The sequence below is a fragment of the Octopus sinensis genome, linkage group LG12 (assembly GCF_006345805.1).
Source record: "Octopus sinensis linkage group LG12, ASM634580v1, whole genome shotgun sequence".
Taxonomy (NCBI): Eukaryota; Metazoa; Mollusca; class Cephalopoda; order Octopoda; family Octopodidae; genus Octopus; species Octopus sinensis.
This window is the reverse complement of record NC_043008.1, coordinates 55,193,706-55,214,694: the sequence shown is the minus strand read 5'-3', so window position 1 is coordinate 55,214,694 and position 20,989 is coordinate 55,193,706. Positions and strand designations below refer to the sequence as shown.

The following is a 20,989-nucleotide window of genomic DNA, read 5'->3' as shown; positions in this document are numbered from 1 at the left end:
TTTGCTCTAATGCAGTACCAGGTACTGGCTTTGCTCTAATGCAGTACCAGGCACTGGCTTTGCCCTGATGCAGTAGCGGGCGCTGGCTTTGCCTTGATGCAGTACCAAGCACTGGCTTTGCCCTGATGCAGTACCAAGCGCTGGCTTTGCCCTGATGCAGTATCAGGCACTGGCTTTGCCCTGATGCAGTACGAGGCTCTGGCTTTGCTCTGATGCAGTACGAGGCGCTGGCTTTGCCCTGATGCAGTACCAGGCACTGGCTTTGCCCTGATGCAGTACGAGGCGCTGGCTTTGCCCTGATGCAGTACCAGGCTCTGGCTTTGCTCTAATGCAGTACCAGGTACTGGCTTTGCTCTAATGCAGTACCAGGCACTGGCTTTGCCCTGATGCAGTAGCGGGCGCTGGCTTTGCCTTGATGCAGTACCTTCTAACTGGGCTCCCACCTGCAAGGTCATGCACTGTTTATCTTGATGAGATCACCAATAATAATGATAATAATAATGATGATGCTTTCTAATATTGATACAAGGCCTGAAGTTTCGTGGTAGAAGGTTAGTCAATTAAATTGTCAATAGTACTCAGCTGGTACTTATTTTATCAATCCTGAAAGGATGAAAGGCAAAGCCAACTTCAACAGTATTTGAACTCAGAACATAAGAAGCTGGAGCAAAATGCCACCAAGCATTTTGTCTGATATAGGGACATTAACCCCTAGTTCAAAGTTGAGTAAGGACATTGACCTGTGTCACAGTTGAGAAAGGGCATCAACCCCTACGTTATAGTTGAGTAAGTGCATCGACTCCTACATCACACTTGAGTAAGGGCATCGACTCCTACATCACACTTGAGTAAGGGCATTCATTGACTCCTATGTCACACTTGAGTAAGGGCATTGACTCCTATGTCACACTTGAGTAAGGGCATTGACTCCTATGTCACAGTTGAGTAAGGGCATTGACTCTTATGTCACACTTGAGTAAGGGCATTGACTCCTACGCTATACTTGAGTAAGGGCATTGACTCCTATGTCACACTTGAGTGAGAGCATTGACTCCTACGTCACACTTAAGTAAGGGCATTGACCCCTATATCACAGTTGAGTAAGGACATTGACTCCTACGTCACAGCTGAGTAAGGACATCGACTCCTATGCCACTAATGAGTAAGGACATTGACTCCTATGTCACAGCTGAGTAAGGACATTGACTCTTACTTCACAGCTGAATAAGGAAATTGATTCTTCCCAGTCAAGTAAAGAAATCAACTCTGTCCAGGTGAGGAAGGAAATTGATTCCTCAGTTGAGTAAGGATATTGACTCTTACTTCACAGTTGAGCAAGGGCATAAATCCTTCACAGCAGTGTGAGGGCTGTGACTCTTCAGTTGAACAGTGACATTAACTACTACTTTACAGTTGAGAAAGGTCACTGACTCTTAGTTCACAATTGAGTAGAATCATTGAACCTTGCTTTACAGTGAAGGGGTTGTTAACAGGAAAGACTTTCACTTGACTTCTACTTCACAGCCGAATGGTTGTAAACATGAAAGACCTGCAATTGTGAAAAAAATATGCCCCAACAAATGAGGCGTTGCAGACATGCAAGCATGCAAAAATGAATGCAAAAAGAAAAAAAAAATGAAATATCTTACAATAACACAAATGCATATATTTATAAGAAGAAGGACATAGGTGACTGAATTAAACCCAGAATATAACTGGTACTTAATTTTCAAAAAGTTAAAAAATAAAAAAAAAAATTTATAATCATTCCAGTCAAGATTTGAACACAGAATGGAGAAGGACAAAACCAATTACTACAAAGGTTCTAATTCAACACTATAATGATTTGGCTATTTTCACTGCCCCCAATAATAATAATAATAATAATGATATAGGTTAAAAATTTTAGCCCAACACTAGCAATTCAAGGGGAGAGAGTCAGTCAGTTACATTGCATACTTGGGAAATATTTACTTTATCAGCCCAGAAAGTATGAAAGGCAAAGTTGATCTCGATGGAATTTGAAGTCAGAAGAAATACCACAAAATACTTTTTCTGACAGGGCAACAATTCTGCCAGCTTGCTGCCTTACTAATACTAATACTACTTCTACTACTACTAATAATAATAATGCTTTCTGCTAGAGGCACAAGGGCCTGAAATTTTAAGGGAGGGGCTAAGTCAATTACATCGATCCCATTGTTCAACTGGTACTTATGTTATCAACCCTGAAAGGGGGAAAGGCAAAGTCGAGCCTGGTGGAATTTGAACTCAGAGTGTAAAGACAGATGAAAAGCTGCTAAGCATTTTGCCCGATGTGCTAATGATTCTGCCAGCTCACCACCTTCTCAATGATAATAATAATAATAATAATAATAACAACAACAACAACAATGACCACTCGACCTGAAGAAAATTCTAACAGGGCCCTCATCTGCAAGGCCATGCAGAGTTTTTCTTGCACGTATGGTTGTGATACACGTGCTTGGTGTACCCTTATCAGATGGGTAGTCATGATGGGTATACTGGGCTTTGTATATTTGTACCCCAGTATCACTTTGATGGCATGCACTGCTCTCTCACTCAATAATAATAATTCTTTCTACTATAGGCAAAAGGCCTGAAATTTTGGGGGCAGGAACTAACCAATTACATCGACCCCAATGTGCAACTGGTACTTATTTCAAAAACCCAGAAAAGATGAAAGGCAATGATGACCTTGGTAGAATAATAATGATAATGACGATGATGATATTTGTGGTGGATAAAACTACTCAAAGTATTTAGTTCCTCTCTAAATTGTGCATTCAAATATCACTTAGAGTTGATAATACTTTTTATTTTTCCATTGGTGGGGGAATGAAGATCAAAAAAATATTGGAAGTACCAAGAAACTACTGGAGTTAATTCACTTGCTACACCCTTCAATTAAAAATCTGTGGCACTGTGCAAACACAAGACATAATAATGATGATGATAATAATTATAATAATAATTCAGTAAGTGGTAATAAATTAATGCATACTCTATAATATAATATAGAAAAAATTATAAATAAAATGCATTTAATAACCTGTAAATGGTCAACTGTTTTCTTTAATCGACTTGCGTAGTTCCACGCTTGAACAGCCTCTTGCTAAACATTTGTGGGGAATGAGACAAAGAGAGAGAGAGAGAGACACAGGTTGAGTGAATGAATGTGTGATACAGAGAGAGACAGAGATAGGTTGAAAGAGAGCAAATAAATATATTCTCTCAAGAACAAATGTATTTCAACAAATACTGACTTCTTTTTTTTACCAGGCACAAGGTTGTCTTTAAAATTAAGTTACATGGAGGAAGTGTGGATGTGTGGGTGTGCGGGCGCATGCACTAAATGGCATAGTTATCATGTTCAAGCCTTTTCTAAAGACACCAAGACATCAGTAGAATAAATGTACTGAGATAATTTCAAATAGGAACTAAAACAGAAGGTGGGCTCACTTAACTATGATTCTTTTAGCATTGATCTCTGATGAGAATATAAGGGGAAAGGAGATTATATGGCATGCATGCCTTTCTCAAAAGCATTTGAAATTTACCTATATTTTTTTCTATCTTAATATCTGTGTTTCCATGTTAGCAAGGGTTAAATGAAAATATTACAGAGACATTAGTTTGCAGCCGGATACCCTTCCTGTCACTAATCCTCATCTGTTTTCAAAAATGGGATATCTCATTACACACACATCTCTGAAGGCACAGAGCCCATGGATGATATATCAACAAGAAAATGACAGCAATAATTCATAGCTGAGCAATTTGTGGACAAGTGCAAACGTAAACAAAAACACACACATGTAAAGAACAGGCTACTTCCAGCTTCTGTCAATCAAGGCCACTCAAAGCTTTGGTCAACCCAGGGCTATGGCAGAAGACACCAAGGTGTCACACAGTCAGATTGAACCCCAAACCATTTGGTTTGGAAGTAAACTTCTCAACCACACAGCCATTTCTATGCCTATGTAATGAATGTGAACAAAGAAATAATTACTGTATTTCTTGGCATACAAATCAAATAGACCAAAATTTACAGCCAAAATGGACAGGTTGACCTATTATACACTAAGACAACTTTGGAGGACAAAACTTTTACACGGAATGCAGCAGGATTTAGAAAGATAGTGATGATACTTGAATGTTTACACTACATGTTTTTTTTTTATTGCTAACAAGGGGCTAAACATAGAGGGGACAAACAAGGACAGACAAAGGGATTTAGTCGATTACATCGTCCCCAGTGTGTAACTGGTACTTTATTTATTGACCCCGAAAGGATGAAAGGCAAAGTCGACCTCGGCGGAATTTGAACTCAGAACATAAAGACAGACAAAATACTCCTAAGTATTTCGCCTGGCGTGCTAACGTTTCTGCCAGCTCACCGCCTTTTACACTACATGATTACACTATATACTACATAGAACTTATGTTAGAAAATACTGTACAGATGGTGTTTGGAATGAAGGCTTGCATCTAGTTTGCTGGCAAACTGACCACTGCTCTACAGTGTACTCTTTATTCTAAATAAGATGCTCTTATATTCATACCTTTCCCAAAGTCATTGTTGTAAATCCAAAAACCCATTTTCTTGTTGTGGATCTACTAGAGATTTTATTTCAGTCTTAAGTATTTTGGCCAAGTCTTCTGGCCAGAGGTCACCATCCCTTGCAAGCTCTATAAGCCAAAGTTTAAACTTGGTATCATAACAAGTTAATGAAACACTGGTCAGTTTTGCAGGCCTACTACACACTATTTGAAACTCATGATAACCTGTGTTTGTAAATGTGTGTGTGTGTGTGTGGTCTTGTAATTGTCTGTCTCTCTACCTGTTGCTATCACATATAGTGAAATTTTAGAATTATGTCAAAGTTTCCAAATTTGGTATATTGAAATAATCTTTCACGTTAAATCCAATTTTGTTATTTATTTGTTCCAGAAAAGTTTCAGCAAAATGTTACTGGGGTTTAAAGTTCAATCAATTTTACCTAATGAGAAAGCAGGATTTAGAAGCTGGCATTTTCTGGTGACTGGTTACTTCAAGGTTTTGTCAATATTGGTTTTTGTAAACCCAAATGTTTTGAGAAGTCAGATTTGTCAAAAGTTCGAAACAGAGGATCACCATTCGTAGATAAACATTTTGTTCCTACAACCTGTACTGAATCCCTCATGCATTACATGTTTAATAATATACAGACTTATAAACGAAGCAGTTATATATGTGTGCAATGTGTGTGCATGTGCATTAGTGGCAGTGCATGTGCAAGCTACTGAAAGAACATTCAAACTGACTCACAAACTACATACTCTCTCTTTACTCGTTTCAGTCATTTGACTGTGGCCATGCTGGAAGCACCACCTTTAGTCGAGCAAATCGACCCTGGGACTTATTCTTTGTAAGCTCAGTACTTATTCTATTAGTCTCTTTTGCCGAACCGCTAAGTGACGAGATCGTAAACACACCAGCATCGGTTGTCAAGCAATGCTAGGGGGACAAACACAGACACACAAACATATACACACACATAAATATATATATATATATACATATATACGACAGGCTTCTTTCAGTTTCCGTCTACCAAATCCACCCACAAGGCATTGGTCGGCCCGAGGCTATAGCAGAAGACACTTGCCCAAGATGCCACGCAGTGGGACTGAACCCAGAACCATGTGGTTTGTAAGCAAGCTATTTACCACACAGCCACTCCAGTTTTAAAATATTTTCATTGACTATTTTGCTTTTTTTATTATGCGAAGATGCTTTGTTTTGAACAACAGATTTCTTAGGTCCATCAAATCTTTGAAATAAGTTTAATAGTGTTTATTATTGCTGTTCTTGGTATTGAATATAACTTCAAACTGTATCTGGTAGTGGGGCCCTGGTTTGGGAGAACTAGGGTTTTGAGGAATGTGGAACCACCTCTTAGCCACTTTTGTTCCCAGGTCTGACCCAGATTAGTAGCATCCATCAGGGACCTCGCTATTGATAAATTAGCATGTTATGGAAGAAATGTCAACCACAAACCCAAATTATCTCATGAGTGCCTTGGGAAAGGAAATGGCTAAGGGAGATAACCATGACAGCAAATCAAGGAGTGGAGTCTCTGAGGTAATCTGGTGCCCTCTGATACCTTTCCAGCTATCCAAGGTAGGTAGAGATATCTAGCCCTGTAAAGCAATTAACCTAAAAGAAGGCAATTCCAATGTAAAAAACCTACTGCTTACTGGTCACTTCACTCATCTTAGCATGCTGAGATACTATGGTCAGGCCTTCAAGTTCATAGAATGAGACTGGATTTTGGGCGCTAATTTTCACTTAAAAATTTACTTAGCATAGACAAGAAGAAAAGCCCTGCAGTGATGGAGAAGAGATGAAAATACCCCCCCCCCAAAAAAAAAGAGTAATTTCATGACCCCCATCTGACTACAGCCTACATATTTGCTCCAAGTGTACCAGAGCCTCTTGATCAAGGCTTGGTTTACATAACCACTTGAGGGCATGTCACTCTTCCTTATGTTCTTTGGATACAAAGAAACTGCAGTCAGCAACAGTGTAGAACTACATAGAAAAACATCAGCTGACAGAACAACTATCTTATATATATCTGTTGCCACTTCAACATGACTGTTCCGTATGGTACAATAACAAACCACTATTTTTCAACCCCAGGAGAACATCTCCAACTGGTTAACAACCAGCTCCCCTGCTGGTTCCTCTGGTTCCCTCCCCTGCTTGCAAAACATCAGACACAGATTGTCATTAACCAGCCAGAAAAGACGTTCTCCTGGAGTTAAAAAAATAATAGTAACATTGTTCTATATGGAACAGCCTGTTGAGGTGGCAATGGACATTACTTTGCTTGTTAAGAACTAGCTACTTTGCTTATATTTTGCTGATTTCCATAAAAACCAGATTGGTTATAAAACTATCACATAAACAATAGAACCAAGCAACAAACTAACACAAGTATTCATGGTTAAATTAGTTACTAATTGGTGAAAAATGCATGGTGCCAACAGTTAAAACCATTTAAGACACCTATATATGCTCTCACACATGTGTATGTGTGTATGTAATGTCATGCCAACCACCACTGTCCTTGCCATAACATGAAGATAATTAAGGTAGTCAGGAAATGGATAAGGCAACTGAAGTAGTCACAGTGTACAATAGACTAATTAAGTGTAAAGTAGTTCTGAGACAACAGGGAAACAAGATTTATTGCTTTATTCATACCGTAAACAGGGCTGGCAAATGAGAAAACAAAATGACCATTTTCAGGAAGTACTTCTGCAAATAATCTTGATAACTATTAACAGAACCCTTGTTACCATGGCTGGTGTTTTTAACAGACATACTAGGCGACAGCATGATAGAGTCTACAGTATACATGGATATCATGAATATCTTTTATCTCTTACTTGTTTCAGTCACTGGACTGTGGCCATACTGGAGCATTGCCTTGAAGGGTTTTAGTTGAACAAATCAACCCCACTACTTACAGTAAGTAAGGTACTTGTTCTATCTCTTGGTCTCTTTCACCAAACCACTAAATTACAGGGACATTAATTAACAAACCAAAACTAGTTTTTAGATGGTAGTGAAGGTCACACACACACACACACATCAGGTCATTAAGAATGAAATGTTTGATTTTAAACTGAAAGTTTATTTTACTTTATCTCAACAAAAAGCAATGCAGTTAATCAAAGTATGCCCATAAATTATCAACACAATTTTGACATTTTATCGGTAGCTTAATTATGCTGGCAGCGAAGAATTCTGGAAAGCAAGAGGTGATGAAATCACGAAATGCTGTTTTTGCATCTTCTTCAGATTTAAAGGTTTTTCTTTGCAAAAAGTTGTCTAATGCCTGGAAAACATGATAGTCATTAGGTGTAAGGTCTGGTGAATATGGTGGATGACAGAGTACTTCAAGTTCAGTTCTTGTAACTTGAGTAGGATTCTTTGTGCAACATGTGGTTGAGCATTGTCTTGCAAGAGAATTGGCCTGTCTCTATGGACCAATCTCTATTGTTTAATTGCAAATTCACTCATCATTTCATTCAATTGGTTGATGTATACATCTGCTGTAATTGACCTACCAGGTCTCATGAAGTTGTAGTGAATGGCACCAGTGCTGGACCACCAAACAAACAAAACACAAAACCATTAGCTTTTTATGGTGAATAGTCTTTTTTGGATTGTGTTTTGGCACTTCATCTCTATCCAACTACCATGCAGAATTTTGCTGTTGTTGAAAAGAAACCAGTTTTCATCACACATAACAATACAATGCAAAAATGGTTTGCTTTTATGCCATGACAGCAAAGAACAGCAAGTTTCAAGATGTGTCATTTGATGCTTGTTCAGTTTGTGTGGTACCCACCTGTCCAGCTTCTTTACTTTGCTGATTTGTTTCAGATGGTCCAATACAATTGGAATCGAAACATCAAACCTTGCTGCTAACTCATGTGTAGTTTGAGATGCATCCACTTCCCCTACAATTTCCAGCTCATCATTATTCACCTTAGTCTCAGATCTACCACGGGGCTGATTTTCAAGAGTAAAGTCGCCAGACCGGAACTTCTCAAACCACTGACATACAGAGTACTCATTCGCCACATCTTCACCAAACACCTCATTGATGTTTCGGGCTGTCTGAGATGCACTGGTTACACAACGGAACTCAAATTCATAAACAACACAAATTTTTGATCTAGTCATGGGTTCACAAACATTGATTTACAAGAGAAAACTCACAATACAATCAGAAACCATGACTTGCATTTCAAAAAGTGATAATGTTCTATCTCTTGGTCTCTTCAATATTGTAAAACAAAGTATTGTTAGGATAAAACATTAGAGTTAATGACTTTCAAACTTGGTACATAAGAAAATCAAACATTTCACTCTTAATGACCTGATATATATATAATAATAGTAATAGTAATAATAATAATAATAATAATAATAATAATAATAATAATAATAATAGTCCTTTCTACTATAGGCACAAAGTCTGAAATTTGGGGAGAGGTGATTAGTTGATTACATCGGCCCCAATGTCCATAGACCCTGAAAGGATGAAAGGCAAAGTCAACGTCGGCAGAATTTGAGTTCAGAATGTAAAGCTGGAAGAAAAGCATTTTGTCTGGTAGGATCACAATTCTGCTGACAAAGATTTCAAATTTTGGTACAAGAGCAGTAATTTTAGTGAGAGAGGGCCTAGTCAATTACATTGATCCCAGTATTGAGCCGGTCCTTTATTTTGTTGACCATGGAAATATTTGGAAAAATGTCACTAAGCATTTTGTCCAACACATTAAAGATTCCACCATATGCTGCCTTACTACTACTACTACTACTACTACTACTACTAATAATAATAATAATAATAATAATAATAATAATCATACTAATAATGATGATGATGATGATGATGAAGATGATTTCAAATTCTGGCACAAGGCCAGCAATTTTGGGAGAGGTGATAGGTTGACTGCATTCAACTGGTATTCAACTTATTTTATCAACCCCGAAAAGATGAAAGGCCCTGTTGACCTCAGTGGAATTTGAACTCAGATCATGAAGATGAAATGCCGCAGAGCATTTCCGCTGATGTGCTAACCATTCTACAGGCTTGTTGCCTTAACAACAACTACAATAATGATAATGGTTTCAAATTTTGCCACAAGGGCAACAGTTTTGGGGAAGGGGATGAGTTGATTACTCTTATTTTTATCGACCCCGAAAGGATGAAAGGCAAGGTTGATGTCAGCGGAATTTGAACTTAGAATGTAGCAGTAGACGAAATACCGCTAAGTATTTCATTTGGCGTGCTAACCATTCTGCCAGCTCACCACCTTAGAGATGATGATGGTTATAATAATAGTGATTTCAAAATTTGGCACAAGGCCAGAAATTTTGGGTGGATGGGGTAAGTCGGTTACATCAACCAGTGCTCAACTGATACTTATTTTTATTGACCCAGAAAGGATGAAAGGCAAAGTCAACCTGGCGGAATTTGGACTTGGAATGTAAAAATGGATGAAATACTGCTAAGCATTTCGTTCAGGGTGCTTGAATCTGCCAGCGCAACACTTTTTACAAATTTTGGCACCTTATGTATGCATGTATGTATATACAGACATGTGGCTATGTGTATGTATAATTAACATTAAATTTATCCTGAACATTACATTTATTCATAAGTTTCAATAAAGTAAAAAGTAAAACAACCGATATATCACAGGAGTGCTGTCTTATATCAATGTTTACATTATATCATAGAATATTTCTACAGACTTTTTACTTGTGACTATGTACAGACAGATATAAGCATCTTGTCGTTTATTTTTTACTTATTCCAGTCACTGGACTCCGGCTTTGCTGGGACACCACCTTGAAGGGCTAATCAAACAAATCAACACTGGTAGTTTTTTCTGAAGTCTGGTACTTATTTTATCAGTCTCGTTTACTGAACTGTTAATTTACAGGAACATAAACAAACCAACAATGGATATCGGGTGGTGGACACGAGGGGAAGGGGGACAAAAACACAGACACAAAGGTACACACATGCATGCATGCACACTTCAAAACAATTTCATAAGCTATCTATACAATAGTAATTTTTTGTTTGATCTCCACAAAGTCAAGAGAAGAATAAAAGAAATCTCAAGAAAACCGAGGCTCACCACCATATATTTTTAAAATTAATAACTCATATTAAAATATATTCAAATTCTTTTTGTCTTTCTCTAAAGTAATCCCACTGTCACAAAAAGAAAAAAAAAAAGTATAGATGCCATACGCTAAAAATTAGATAGAAGAAAATTGGAACTTTTTTTTTTTGATTAAATGCATTTGAAAAGGTCAATAATGAAAGAAAAAAAAAGAACCAAATCTTGAAAGTTAATTTAAAATTTGAAGATTATTTTCTAAATAGAATTTTTCATTTTTTACTATTTCACTTGTGAAGACATGCAGCCTAGTGGTTAGGGTTCAATTCCTGAACTAGGTGGCAAGGCACCTTACTTTACATTGCTGTAGTCTGCTAAGCTGTAATGTGTACCAGCCAAGTACTGGCACAGACCTCTCTCTCTCTCTATCCCTCCCTCCAGCCATTACATCCTAGATGTTGTGTTGGGTCAACGGTAATGGGGGGGGGGCGAGAAGGCATCAGTGTCTTCTGAAGTATGGCTGTGAGGTTAAGAAGCATACTTTGCAACCACATGGTTTCAGGTTCAATCACATTGCATGGCACCTTGGGCAAGTGTACTCTACTATAGATCTAGACTGATCAGTGCTTTGTGAGTGAATTTGCCAAGTAGAAACTGTGTGAGAGCCAATGATGTATATGGGCTTGACCACTCCACAGACATGCATACCCTTAACGTAGTTCTCAGGGAGATTCAACATGATACAGAATGTGGCAAGTCTGGCCATTTGAAATATAGGTTCTGTTCGTTTTTGCCAGGTGAATGGACTGGAGCAACATGAAATAAAATGTCTTGCTTAAGGACACAACACACTGCTGAGAATCAAACTCACAACCTTACGATCATGAGCCAAATGCTCAAACTACTAAGCCATATGCCTTCACAAGGTTTTTTGTTTTTCTCATCTAGAAATTCACTAAAACATCAATACTAAACTACTTTGGAGAAGAACTTTTTGCCATTTTCTTCATTTTTATATTCAATTCAAATTTTAACTTCTATTGAAATTTCCTTCAGCTATAAATTTTTTAATACAAGTTGAAAATGGTTTTTTTTTGTTATTTTTTGTAGATTTCCTCCTGTTTTGGAGGTTAAAGAAACTATTTCAATTTTATTTTCGCTTAAAGATAATAATCTCAGTTCTATTTTTATCAATTTGACAATTCAGATATTCAGATAAGACAAAAAAAAAATTGGAATTCCCATGTTTTAGATTTGAACTAATCACTGAATAGTTGACAATCCTATAACCACTCTGCCGACCTTGTAGTTATTGTACATTGGAATTAAATGTAATAATTAAAAAAAATAAAATGATCAATATTTCAATGACAAAAAAAAAAAAAATTAGAAGAAAAAAAAATTGATATTGTAACCTTTAAATGAAAACTTCATTTCATTTATAAGCAACAGAGAAAAGAAAATTGGTAGAACAGGGAATTAAATGGGGAATATATACACACACACACACACACACATGTAACGTATAACGCAAAATACAGTCAAAAGAAAAAACAGCAAAAGGAGAAATGCAGGGAAAGGGAGTAAAAGAAAACAACAAAAAAAAAAAAACAAAAAGGAAACAAACTTATAAAACCAAAAACTCTACACAAAAGAACAGGTAAAAATCATTTAGACATTTAATTAAAACCTAAAATACTGTCTTCACCTTGGATTGTTGCAGTTAATGTAGTATCATGCTTGACTGTCAAAAATATTAATGTCATGTTAATAGTAGTAGTAACAGCAGTACTAATAGTGAGGTTATGACTGTTATTATTATTATTATTATTATTATGATTGTTGTTGTTATTAGATAATGAGCTAGCAGAATTGTTTGAATGTCAGACAAAATGCCTTGCAGTAATTCTTCTGCCTCCATCAGGTAGTTGCCATATTCCGAACGCCTTACTTCCCTGGGCATGGATACATTGAAACTCTGACGTCTGGCAGCTGACTTGGCAGACACCCATAAAATTATTAACCATTTTACAAGCAATAACTCTGAGCACCTTTTCAAACTCCGTCTATCTAACACCCATGGACATGTTTACAAAGTCAGAAAACAGCACAGCTCCCATGACTTTCGGAAACATTTTTTCACGCTAAGACTGCCGGCATCAGTTGTTAGTAGTCAGAGCACTGCATCCTTCAAAACTTCCATGCTTCCTGAGATTCACCAACACTACACCTGATTTTCTCCCCTCCATACACACACAAGCATGTATCTGACTCATACACTGTTCACTTTGCAGACATTTGTACATTACTGCATATGCTTTATACACACTTTTGACAAGTTGTGGTGCACCTGAGCACTGTATACAATAAATTCATTATTATATTATTTTTTATATTCTGAGTTCAAATCCTACTGAGGTCAACTTGGCCGTTCATCACCAGAATTGGTAAAATAAAATACCAGACAAGCACTAGGGATATTGGGGCTGATAGGGTCAACTTATCTCCTCTTCTCAAAATTGCTGGTGTTGTACCAAAATTAAAAAGGGTTATTTTTATTATAATTATCAGAATTACTGTTATCAAGGCAGTGAACTGACAGAATCATTAGCATGTTGGACAAAATGTTTTGTGGCATCTCTTCCAGCTTTACATTCTAAGTTCAAATTCTGCCATGGTCAATTTTGCCTTTTATCCTTTGAGGGTCAATTAAATGAGTATCAGTGGAGCAATAGGGTCAATGTAATTGCCTAACCACCTCTCTCCAAATTTCAGGTCTAGTACCTATAGTAAAATATATTAATATTATTATTATTATTTCCTTTCTTGGAAATGTATTTTTATCCAATTTTATACTAGTTTATTTGTCTTTTGTTTTTTCACCTTGTGCTGTACTTGATGTGGCTTTAGAATTGGGTTTTGATAGCTATTTCAAGCATGGTGGTATATCTTAGATACTCTTATTTATAATTTAAATAATTATTATAACCTATAAGGGTTTTTCTTCCATGCTGTCACAAGATTTGATAGCTATTTAAAATAACAATCTTATCCTTATTTATATAGATATTTTATATATATATATATATATATATATATATATATATATATACACACACACACACACACATACACATATAGTTATGAATACAAAATCGCGGCAAATGCCAGTAGCAATCCAAAAACCTTCTTTGCCATGTCCAGCGGAATTCCCGCTTGAACAACCAGATTGTAACATTGGTAGACTCAACAGGCGTATCGATTGAGGACCCTTATCAACAGAGTCAATTATTTGCCGAGGCTTTTTCAACTATTTTCAAACAAGATGATGGTCGTGAACCCCCTCCATTTGATAGATCGGTACCTCCAATGCTTCGATTGATCATCACGCGGGACCAAGTCAAACGTGTTATTCAAGGCCTCGATGTCAACAAGGGTCACGGCCCTGACGGCATACACCCACGGGTTATCAAGCGTTGGCTCCGGTCATCTGCGAGCCCTTAACACGACTATTCAATATGTCATTGGCGACGGGTGTTATACCTGCAGACTGGAGAACAGCGATAATCTGCCCAATTTTCAAGAAAGGGAGCCGCGAAGACCCGCTTAACTACCGACCGGTTTCCTTACATCAATAATCAGCAAGATGTTCGAAACCATCCTTAAGAAAAGTATGATGCTCCACCTCCTAAGCACAGCCTCGATCACTGATTCCCAACACGGCTTCATGCCGAAGAGATCATGCTTGACCAACTTACTAGTAATGGAAGAATTGGTGACGCGCATCCTCGATGATAGTGATGCTGTTGACATCGTTTTATTGGACTTTGCCAAAGCTTTTGACTCGGTAAACCACCGTCTACTACTTGTCAAGCTTCAAGCATATAGTTTCCATCCGGATATTGTACGATGGGTTGGTGCCTTCCTCTCAGATCGCTCCTTCCATGTTCAAGTTAATGGTTCGCGGTCCGACGTCTCCAGTGCGAGCAGCGGCGTGCCTCAAGGTTCAGTGCTTGGGCCCTTGTTGTTCTTAGTCTTCATAAATGACTTGCCCGACGACCTCACGCAACACACCCTTCTATTTGCCGACGATATCAAACTGGTCGCTCCTCGCGGTAGTATAGAGGATCTTCGTCGATGCCTCCACCAAATTTGGAAGTGGTCTAACGATTGGGACCTGTGTCTGAACGTGTCAAAGTGCTGTTATCTGCCTGTCGGCTCTACTCCTACAACTCAACTTGATTTCGAGCCGGGTCGTCTGCTGCTGGAGAGGACCGATCAGGTAAAGGACCTGGGTATCTTGGTGGATTCCTCCTTTTCGCCTTCGGCCCAGTGCGTCCATGCTGCCAACAAAGCGCGCGGAATTCTGTTTTTGATTCGACGGTCATTCGGAGTGCTCACAGCAGCCATATTCCTGCCACTCTATGTCACGCTGGTGAGACCCATATTGGAGTATGGGATTCAAGCCTCTTCTCCTATCTCCTCAAAGACATACAGCACCTCGAAAGAGTCCAGAGGCTGGCTACCCGCCTGGTTCATGGTCTCAAAAATTGTCCTACGAAGAAAGGCTGAGGACGCTCGACCTTTATTCTCTTGAAAAACGCCGCCGCCGTGGTGATCTCATTCTCGCCCACAACATCATAAGCGGGAAGTGTAACCTCTCGAAAGAGCTGTTCTTCACTCCTGCTCTGGAGCGTCGGCTGCGGGGTCATTCCGAAAAGCTCTACCTGCGACGATTTCATCTCAATCGAAGGAGAGGAGCTTTCTCCGTCCGGGTTGCGGATCCGTGGAACAAGCTGCCAGATGAGATGGTGAAGATGCCGACAACCGCTTTGTTCAAAGCCTCCCTGGACCTCAAGTGGCCTGAACTCTTTACATGAACACCACCCTGTACTTAACTCCATGTCCCCCTACATGGCCTTGCTATTTGCTTTTGAGCCAAATTAACTAACTAACTAACTAACATACCTAGAGACAAATTACAGACAATAATTTTGAGGCTGGATGCATTTTATGTATTATGATGCCTTACACAAGCAAATACTTGTTATATTATAGAAGTTTCAACCCAACAATGTAGTTTTTCTTAATTTCTATTTTATTTATTTATCATTATTTATTTATTTATTCTGTCTATTAATTTCAAACATAATGATCAAGAAGTAGATACCATTTTTATAGTTCTGAAACATCAGAGAGCTTGATACTTCTCAACAGTCATTAGTTCTTTGATCCTAATCCTGCTACCATTCGCAATTATTTATTTTAAAACATTTTTCTTCTTTCATTACAACAATATTTGATCTCCTAATTGCCTTGAATGCTGAAATCCAACACGATTTTGAGGCTTTTCAATTCAATTACACTATACAGCTAGATTTAAATCACATGGGTATCTTGCTTCAATTTTCAATGGACAATTTATAAAAAAAAAAAAAACCATTGAATATTTTTCAGTATTCTTTAACCCTTCTGTTACCAACCCGACTGAAACTGGCTCTGGCTACAAATGCCTTGTTTTCATAGGCTTTGAGTTAAAATCTTCCACCAAACCTTAATCACAATTTATGTCCCTAACACTAGCTTAATGATAACTAAGTTATTTTACTAATTTTTTTGTTATATTTCAAGTAATTGAAAGAAACAGAGCATCTCAAGGTAAATACAGTAAAGAAGGGCTAAAAACAAGTTTACATTTACTTTTTAAAAGATACTCTTCCCCCTTCTATGTTTATAGTTATTTGCTTACTTAAGCCTCTGCTCCCATTGGAGCATAGACCATTGATGATTTTTCTCCATTGTGATTTTAAATATGCTTTATTTTTTTGAGGTAAGGGTGTTGGGCCTATGCAAACCATTTTTTTTTTTACCTCTGGGATATCTTGTAGGGCCATTGAAACACACAAGCCACCACACAGCAGTAAGGACTGGGATTCTATGTATATAGTGGTTGACCTTAAATCAATATAGAACTAATGGAATAATTAGTGTTTATAACTATACTACAAAGATATCCATGTTTTCATATCAAGATTTAAGTTTAATTTCTTTCCTCATAACCTTAAAACTACAAATGCATTTTCTTTTGTTTCCAAGTTCTATGCCCATTCTTAATACTTTTGATATCAACCTGCCTGAGACTGCCCCTAGCTCTTTGATATGAACTTCCAGTTTTAAAGTGATCTAAATTTAAACATTCCACCTCAATTTCATAAGGATTTATGTTGCAAATGCTAGCTTAATACTAAAATTATGTTACTAAATTCTTCATTATTTTGAAAATTAGCTGGAAGAAAGGTAGAATGTTTCAACAGAAATATGGTAACAAAAGATTGAAAATATTTCCTTTTCAATTGTTCAATCAAAATTATTCTAGCTACCTGTGAAATGAAACCATATAATGTAAGAACTACTGTGAAATTGATGTTTTTCAAGTATTAGTTACACACTAGGCCTTATATGGAATGGTTTCAACTCACAGATGGCACCATGTCTCTTCAATTACACTGCTTTAATGCTTTTAGGAAATATTTCTAAGTGAAAATATCTCATGCTTTATCTTCTGAAATATGGGGTCTTTGTGCACAGCAAAAAGAAGTCAATGTTTGTATTTCTTTATATTAAAATTAAGATTAGAGGTGTATAAGTATAAACACTATTTCTTAAAAAGCCGTTCGATTCACTTCAACATTTAAGTTTAATTTGTCAAAATATTTTCGTTGCTTTAAGACCGCGACCTGTTCACTGACAAAAATCCAGAGATGCAACACGGATTTTTGTCAGTGAACAAGTTGTGGTCTTAAAGCGACGACACTATTTCTTAAAAATCTAAAAAATTCAGTGAGTCCTGATTCAGGACTAATTTGTGGTAGGTGAATGACAATGAATAATTCACAGATCCACGCTTCAGATGTACTCTACTTCTGCATGGTTGAAGACCATTCTACACACTGATATACAAAGGTTTTATCATGTGGTTTTCCAGGCTTTGTCCTGGTCTTTAAATTAGTTTGATTTTTGTATACCTGTAAGGGTTTGGCTGTGATCACAGCAGACACAGGTAAAGTGGACTAGGTTAGAAGTTGTCCGGTAATTACTTCTCCATCATTATTATTGTGAGTAGATGGCTTCCAGAGGAGAAGAGTAGAAATTGCCTCGTTTTCAGCTCTACAACAACTGGACTCTCCTACCTTTCACAAGAGATGACACAGGTGGTAGTTTCCCATATATTTGCATTTTGGTTGGATGACGCTTCCACGAGAGATTTTGAGCTCTCATAAGGAGGCGAGTGTAGGTTCCATCCAACCGCCTCTCAAGCTTCTTTGATAACGTCCAGGTTTCTGAGCCATATAGTAGAATTGGTTCAACTGTGGCTTTGAAGATTTCAAGTTTGAAGTCTCTACCTAGATTTGATGACCAGATCTGGAAGCCATCTACTCGCAATACCAGAGGGCGCACACTCTCCTACCCTGATGTAATCTCTAGGGATACAGGCATCCAGTAACAGGACCTCCTTAATGCTATGATGGACCATGAAGTCTGGCATAGCATGGTAAATTCCATTGTCTTTACCACGGTCGAACAATGATGATGATGATTATTGTGAGGATCCCAGCAAAATATTTATCGCGTGTGCAGTTTATATTACTCTGGCTTGATTGGCATAGTGTCGCTAGGATAGTATTGCAGCAGAATTCTAAAGTGGTGCAACAGTATTTTGCAGTGTTACAGTAGTGTCTTGCAGGGTTCTAGGTGCATTTAATTCCTTGGAAGTGATTGTTTATATAATAAACGGGACTGGAGTTTATAGCAGCAACAAACAGTCATCTTCCCTAATTAGTCAAATTGAAAGGCCTGGTCATCCTTTCAATTTTATGCAAGTGATCAATGAGTATGATTTGTGTTAGACTGTGATGATGCAAGATGCACTGTTTCCTTTTTTTCCCAGTGTGTTGTAGATTTATTGGAGACCAAGTCAAGACTTGACTGGTATAGTCCATGATGTATGTCTATTACATAGCTGCTTCCAATTATTGCTGTTATGAAATATCAGCCGACGAAATCTCTAAATTACTTTAATATTCATAGGAAGTGTGGGGTGTAGTGTTATATGGTGGTAGATAATTTACTTATTATGAGAACTAGAAGATGGTGGTAGGTGGGGGTATCTTTGAGTTTGCATCTGCCACAATCCAGACATCAATAATTTATTCCATAATTCCTCTCACTGAGGTATTCTTTTATAATACCAAAATATGAAGGCAACATTGGAAGTGTGTGGTACTAAGTGCAGGGGTAATACTTACTGCATCTATTTTGCAAATATTTATTTTGTCTGCGTATCATATATGACCAAAGATTCCGTTTGGTGATTACAATCACAGAGCAGACAAGCCAAGAGTATTCTTAATATATGTGTTGAAGGTTTACTGGAGGTTCCTGACAAACCATCACAGAATGACAACATGTGCAAACACTGATTGATTGCAGAGTCAATCCATAACTTTATTTTCTGTAGCATAAAATAGCTGAATCAAATTTTCCTCTAATCGGGAGGCTAGCCTGTTGCTAGAAATTTTTCCTTGAAAGACAAAGGTATATTCCTTAGCTAAGTCACATGATGCAATCTAGAATTATGTATCTTGTAAGCTATATTTACATATTTATAAGTAGTTAAAAAACAAAAACAAAGGAAAGTGACACTGAATTTCTTAAAGTGAAAAAAAAATTAACATGTATGTCACAATGTAAAAATTGAAGGCAGATTATGAATGCACAAAACTGTGCATTGAACAGTAAGAAATACTGAGAAATAAATAAATAATATATATATATATATATATGTGTATATATATATATGTGTATATATATATATATGTGTGTGTGTGTGTATATATATATGTATATATATTCAACAAAATAGCAAAATAAAAGCAAAAAAAAGAAAAACAACAACAATAAAAAAAAATTTAAACAGACATTCGAGAAAATGGTTGGAACCAGAGGAAAAATAGACATGCAAAAGCCACAATAAAGAATACGCATCTAAATCTCAACATCAAATAGTAATCATAAAGTGTTATTGAACAGAATATTGGCACTGTGTGGAGGCAAAGCAAATTCAAACGTAGAGCAAAGAAAACAGTTCAACCATTCTGAGTAAACATATTGGTAAAAATATTCTTCAATATTGTTGTAGATCAATAACTATAACATAGAACTATAATATGGCTGACAGCTGATACTTTTCCACTGGCCACTCGAAAAGTCAGTCTCCAATTCTTTAGTTAGAGCCAGATATCCATTGTTGTGCCACAATCTTATGCTAGATACTATTTGGGTTTTGATAGCTCTAGGACATAAGCATTAACAAAAGAAACCGGCCTTAATCAATAAGCTTGGCCCATCTTTTGCAAAGATTTTAGAAGGAGGTTTAGGAACCAAAATTCCTCCTTAGATGAGCAAACAATGAAATAAAACCTACACCATATTATACTTTTGTTCTGATGTGAAAAGGGAAAATATAAAATTTATAGTATGAAATAAAAGTGAAGCATCACTCTAAAGAACTGCAAACATCACTTCAAGCAAGTTTGAATTTTCTTTTTAACCCTTCAGTATTCAGATTTATTCATCAAACGTAAGAAACCCTTATTTATTCCCATTGTTTTAAATTTATCAATCATTATCTAATAGCTTCAAGACTTTGATGATGTGATTGTGTATTTTTAGAATGACATTGTAGGGTAGGTGAGAGAAGCCAGATGTGGCTGGCCTGAACATAAAACAGGTAGAATATCTGGGCTGGATATGGCTAGTTTAAAAATACTAAATGTTAATCTAACTAAAAGGGAAGCACTGTCTTTATTGGCGGCAAGTCTTCTCAGATGGGTGAAGCTGATGTGATAAATAGTAAACAAGGACTTCAGAGAATTTCGTGAACAGAAAGTGAGCTCCAAAAGATTGAAAATCTGAGAAAGAAGAACTAGGAGAAATGTACAGAAAGAGAGAAACACAAAAGGGATGAAGAATGGAAGTAAGGGATGTATGTTGATTTTAACTAGGTGCAGGTATGGCTGTGTGGTCAAGAAGCTTGCTTCCAAGCCATTTGGTCTTGGTCTTGGGTTCAGTCCCACTGTGTAGCATGCTGGTCAAGTGTCTTTTATAGAGCACTGGGCTGACAAAAGCCTTGTAAGAAGACTTGGTAGATAGAAACTGAAAGAAGCCTGTTGTATGTATACATCTCTTTTTTACTTGTTTCAGT

The 20,989-nt window shown here is 37.2% G+C and overlaps 1 protein-coding gene across 10 annotated transcripts in view; it reads right to left on the bottom strand.

Moving 5' to 3' along the window:
* Nucleotides 1-20,989, bottom strand: part of LOC115218121 (keratin, type II cytoskeletal 1) — a 220,083-nt gene that overhangs the window by 117,501 nt on the left and 81,593 nt on the right. For 6 of the 10 annotated variants that reach the window (XR_003882216.2, XM_029787908.2, XM_029787910.2 and 3 more), the window contains exon 7: nucleotides 3,074-3,136. The exons of the other annotated variants lie outside the window; for them this stretch is intronic. Coding sequence is in view for 5 of the 6 variants with exons in the window: in XM_029787908.2 (XP_029643768.1) it covers nucleotides 3,074-3,136 (63 nt within the window). In the remaining variant the exon portion in view is untranslated. The remainder of the gene's footprint in view (nucleotides 1-3,073; nucleotides 3,137-20,989) is intronic. 10 annotated transcript variants of the gene reach the window in all.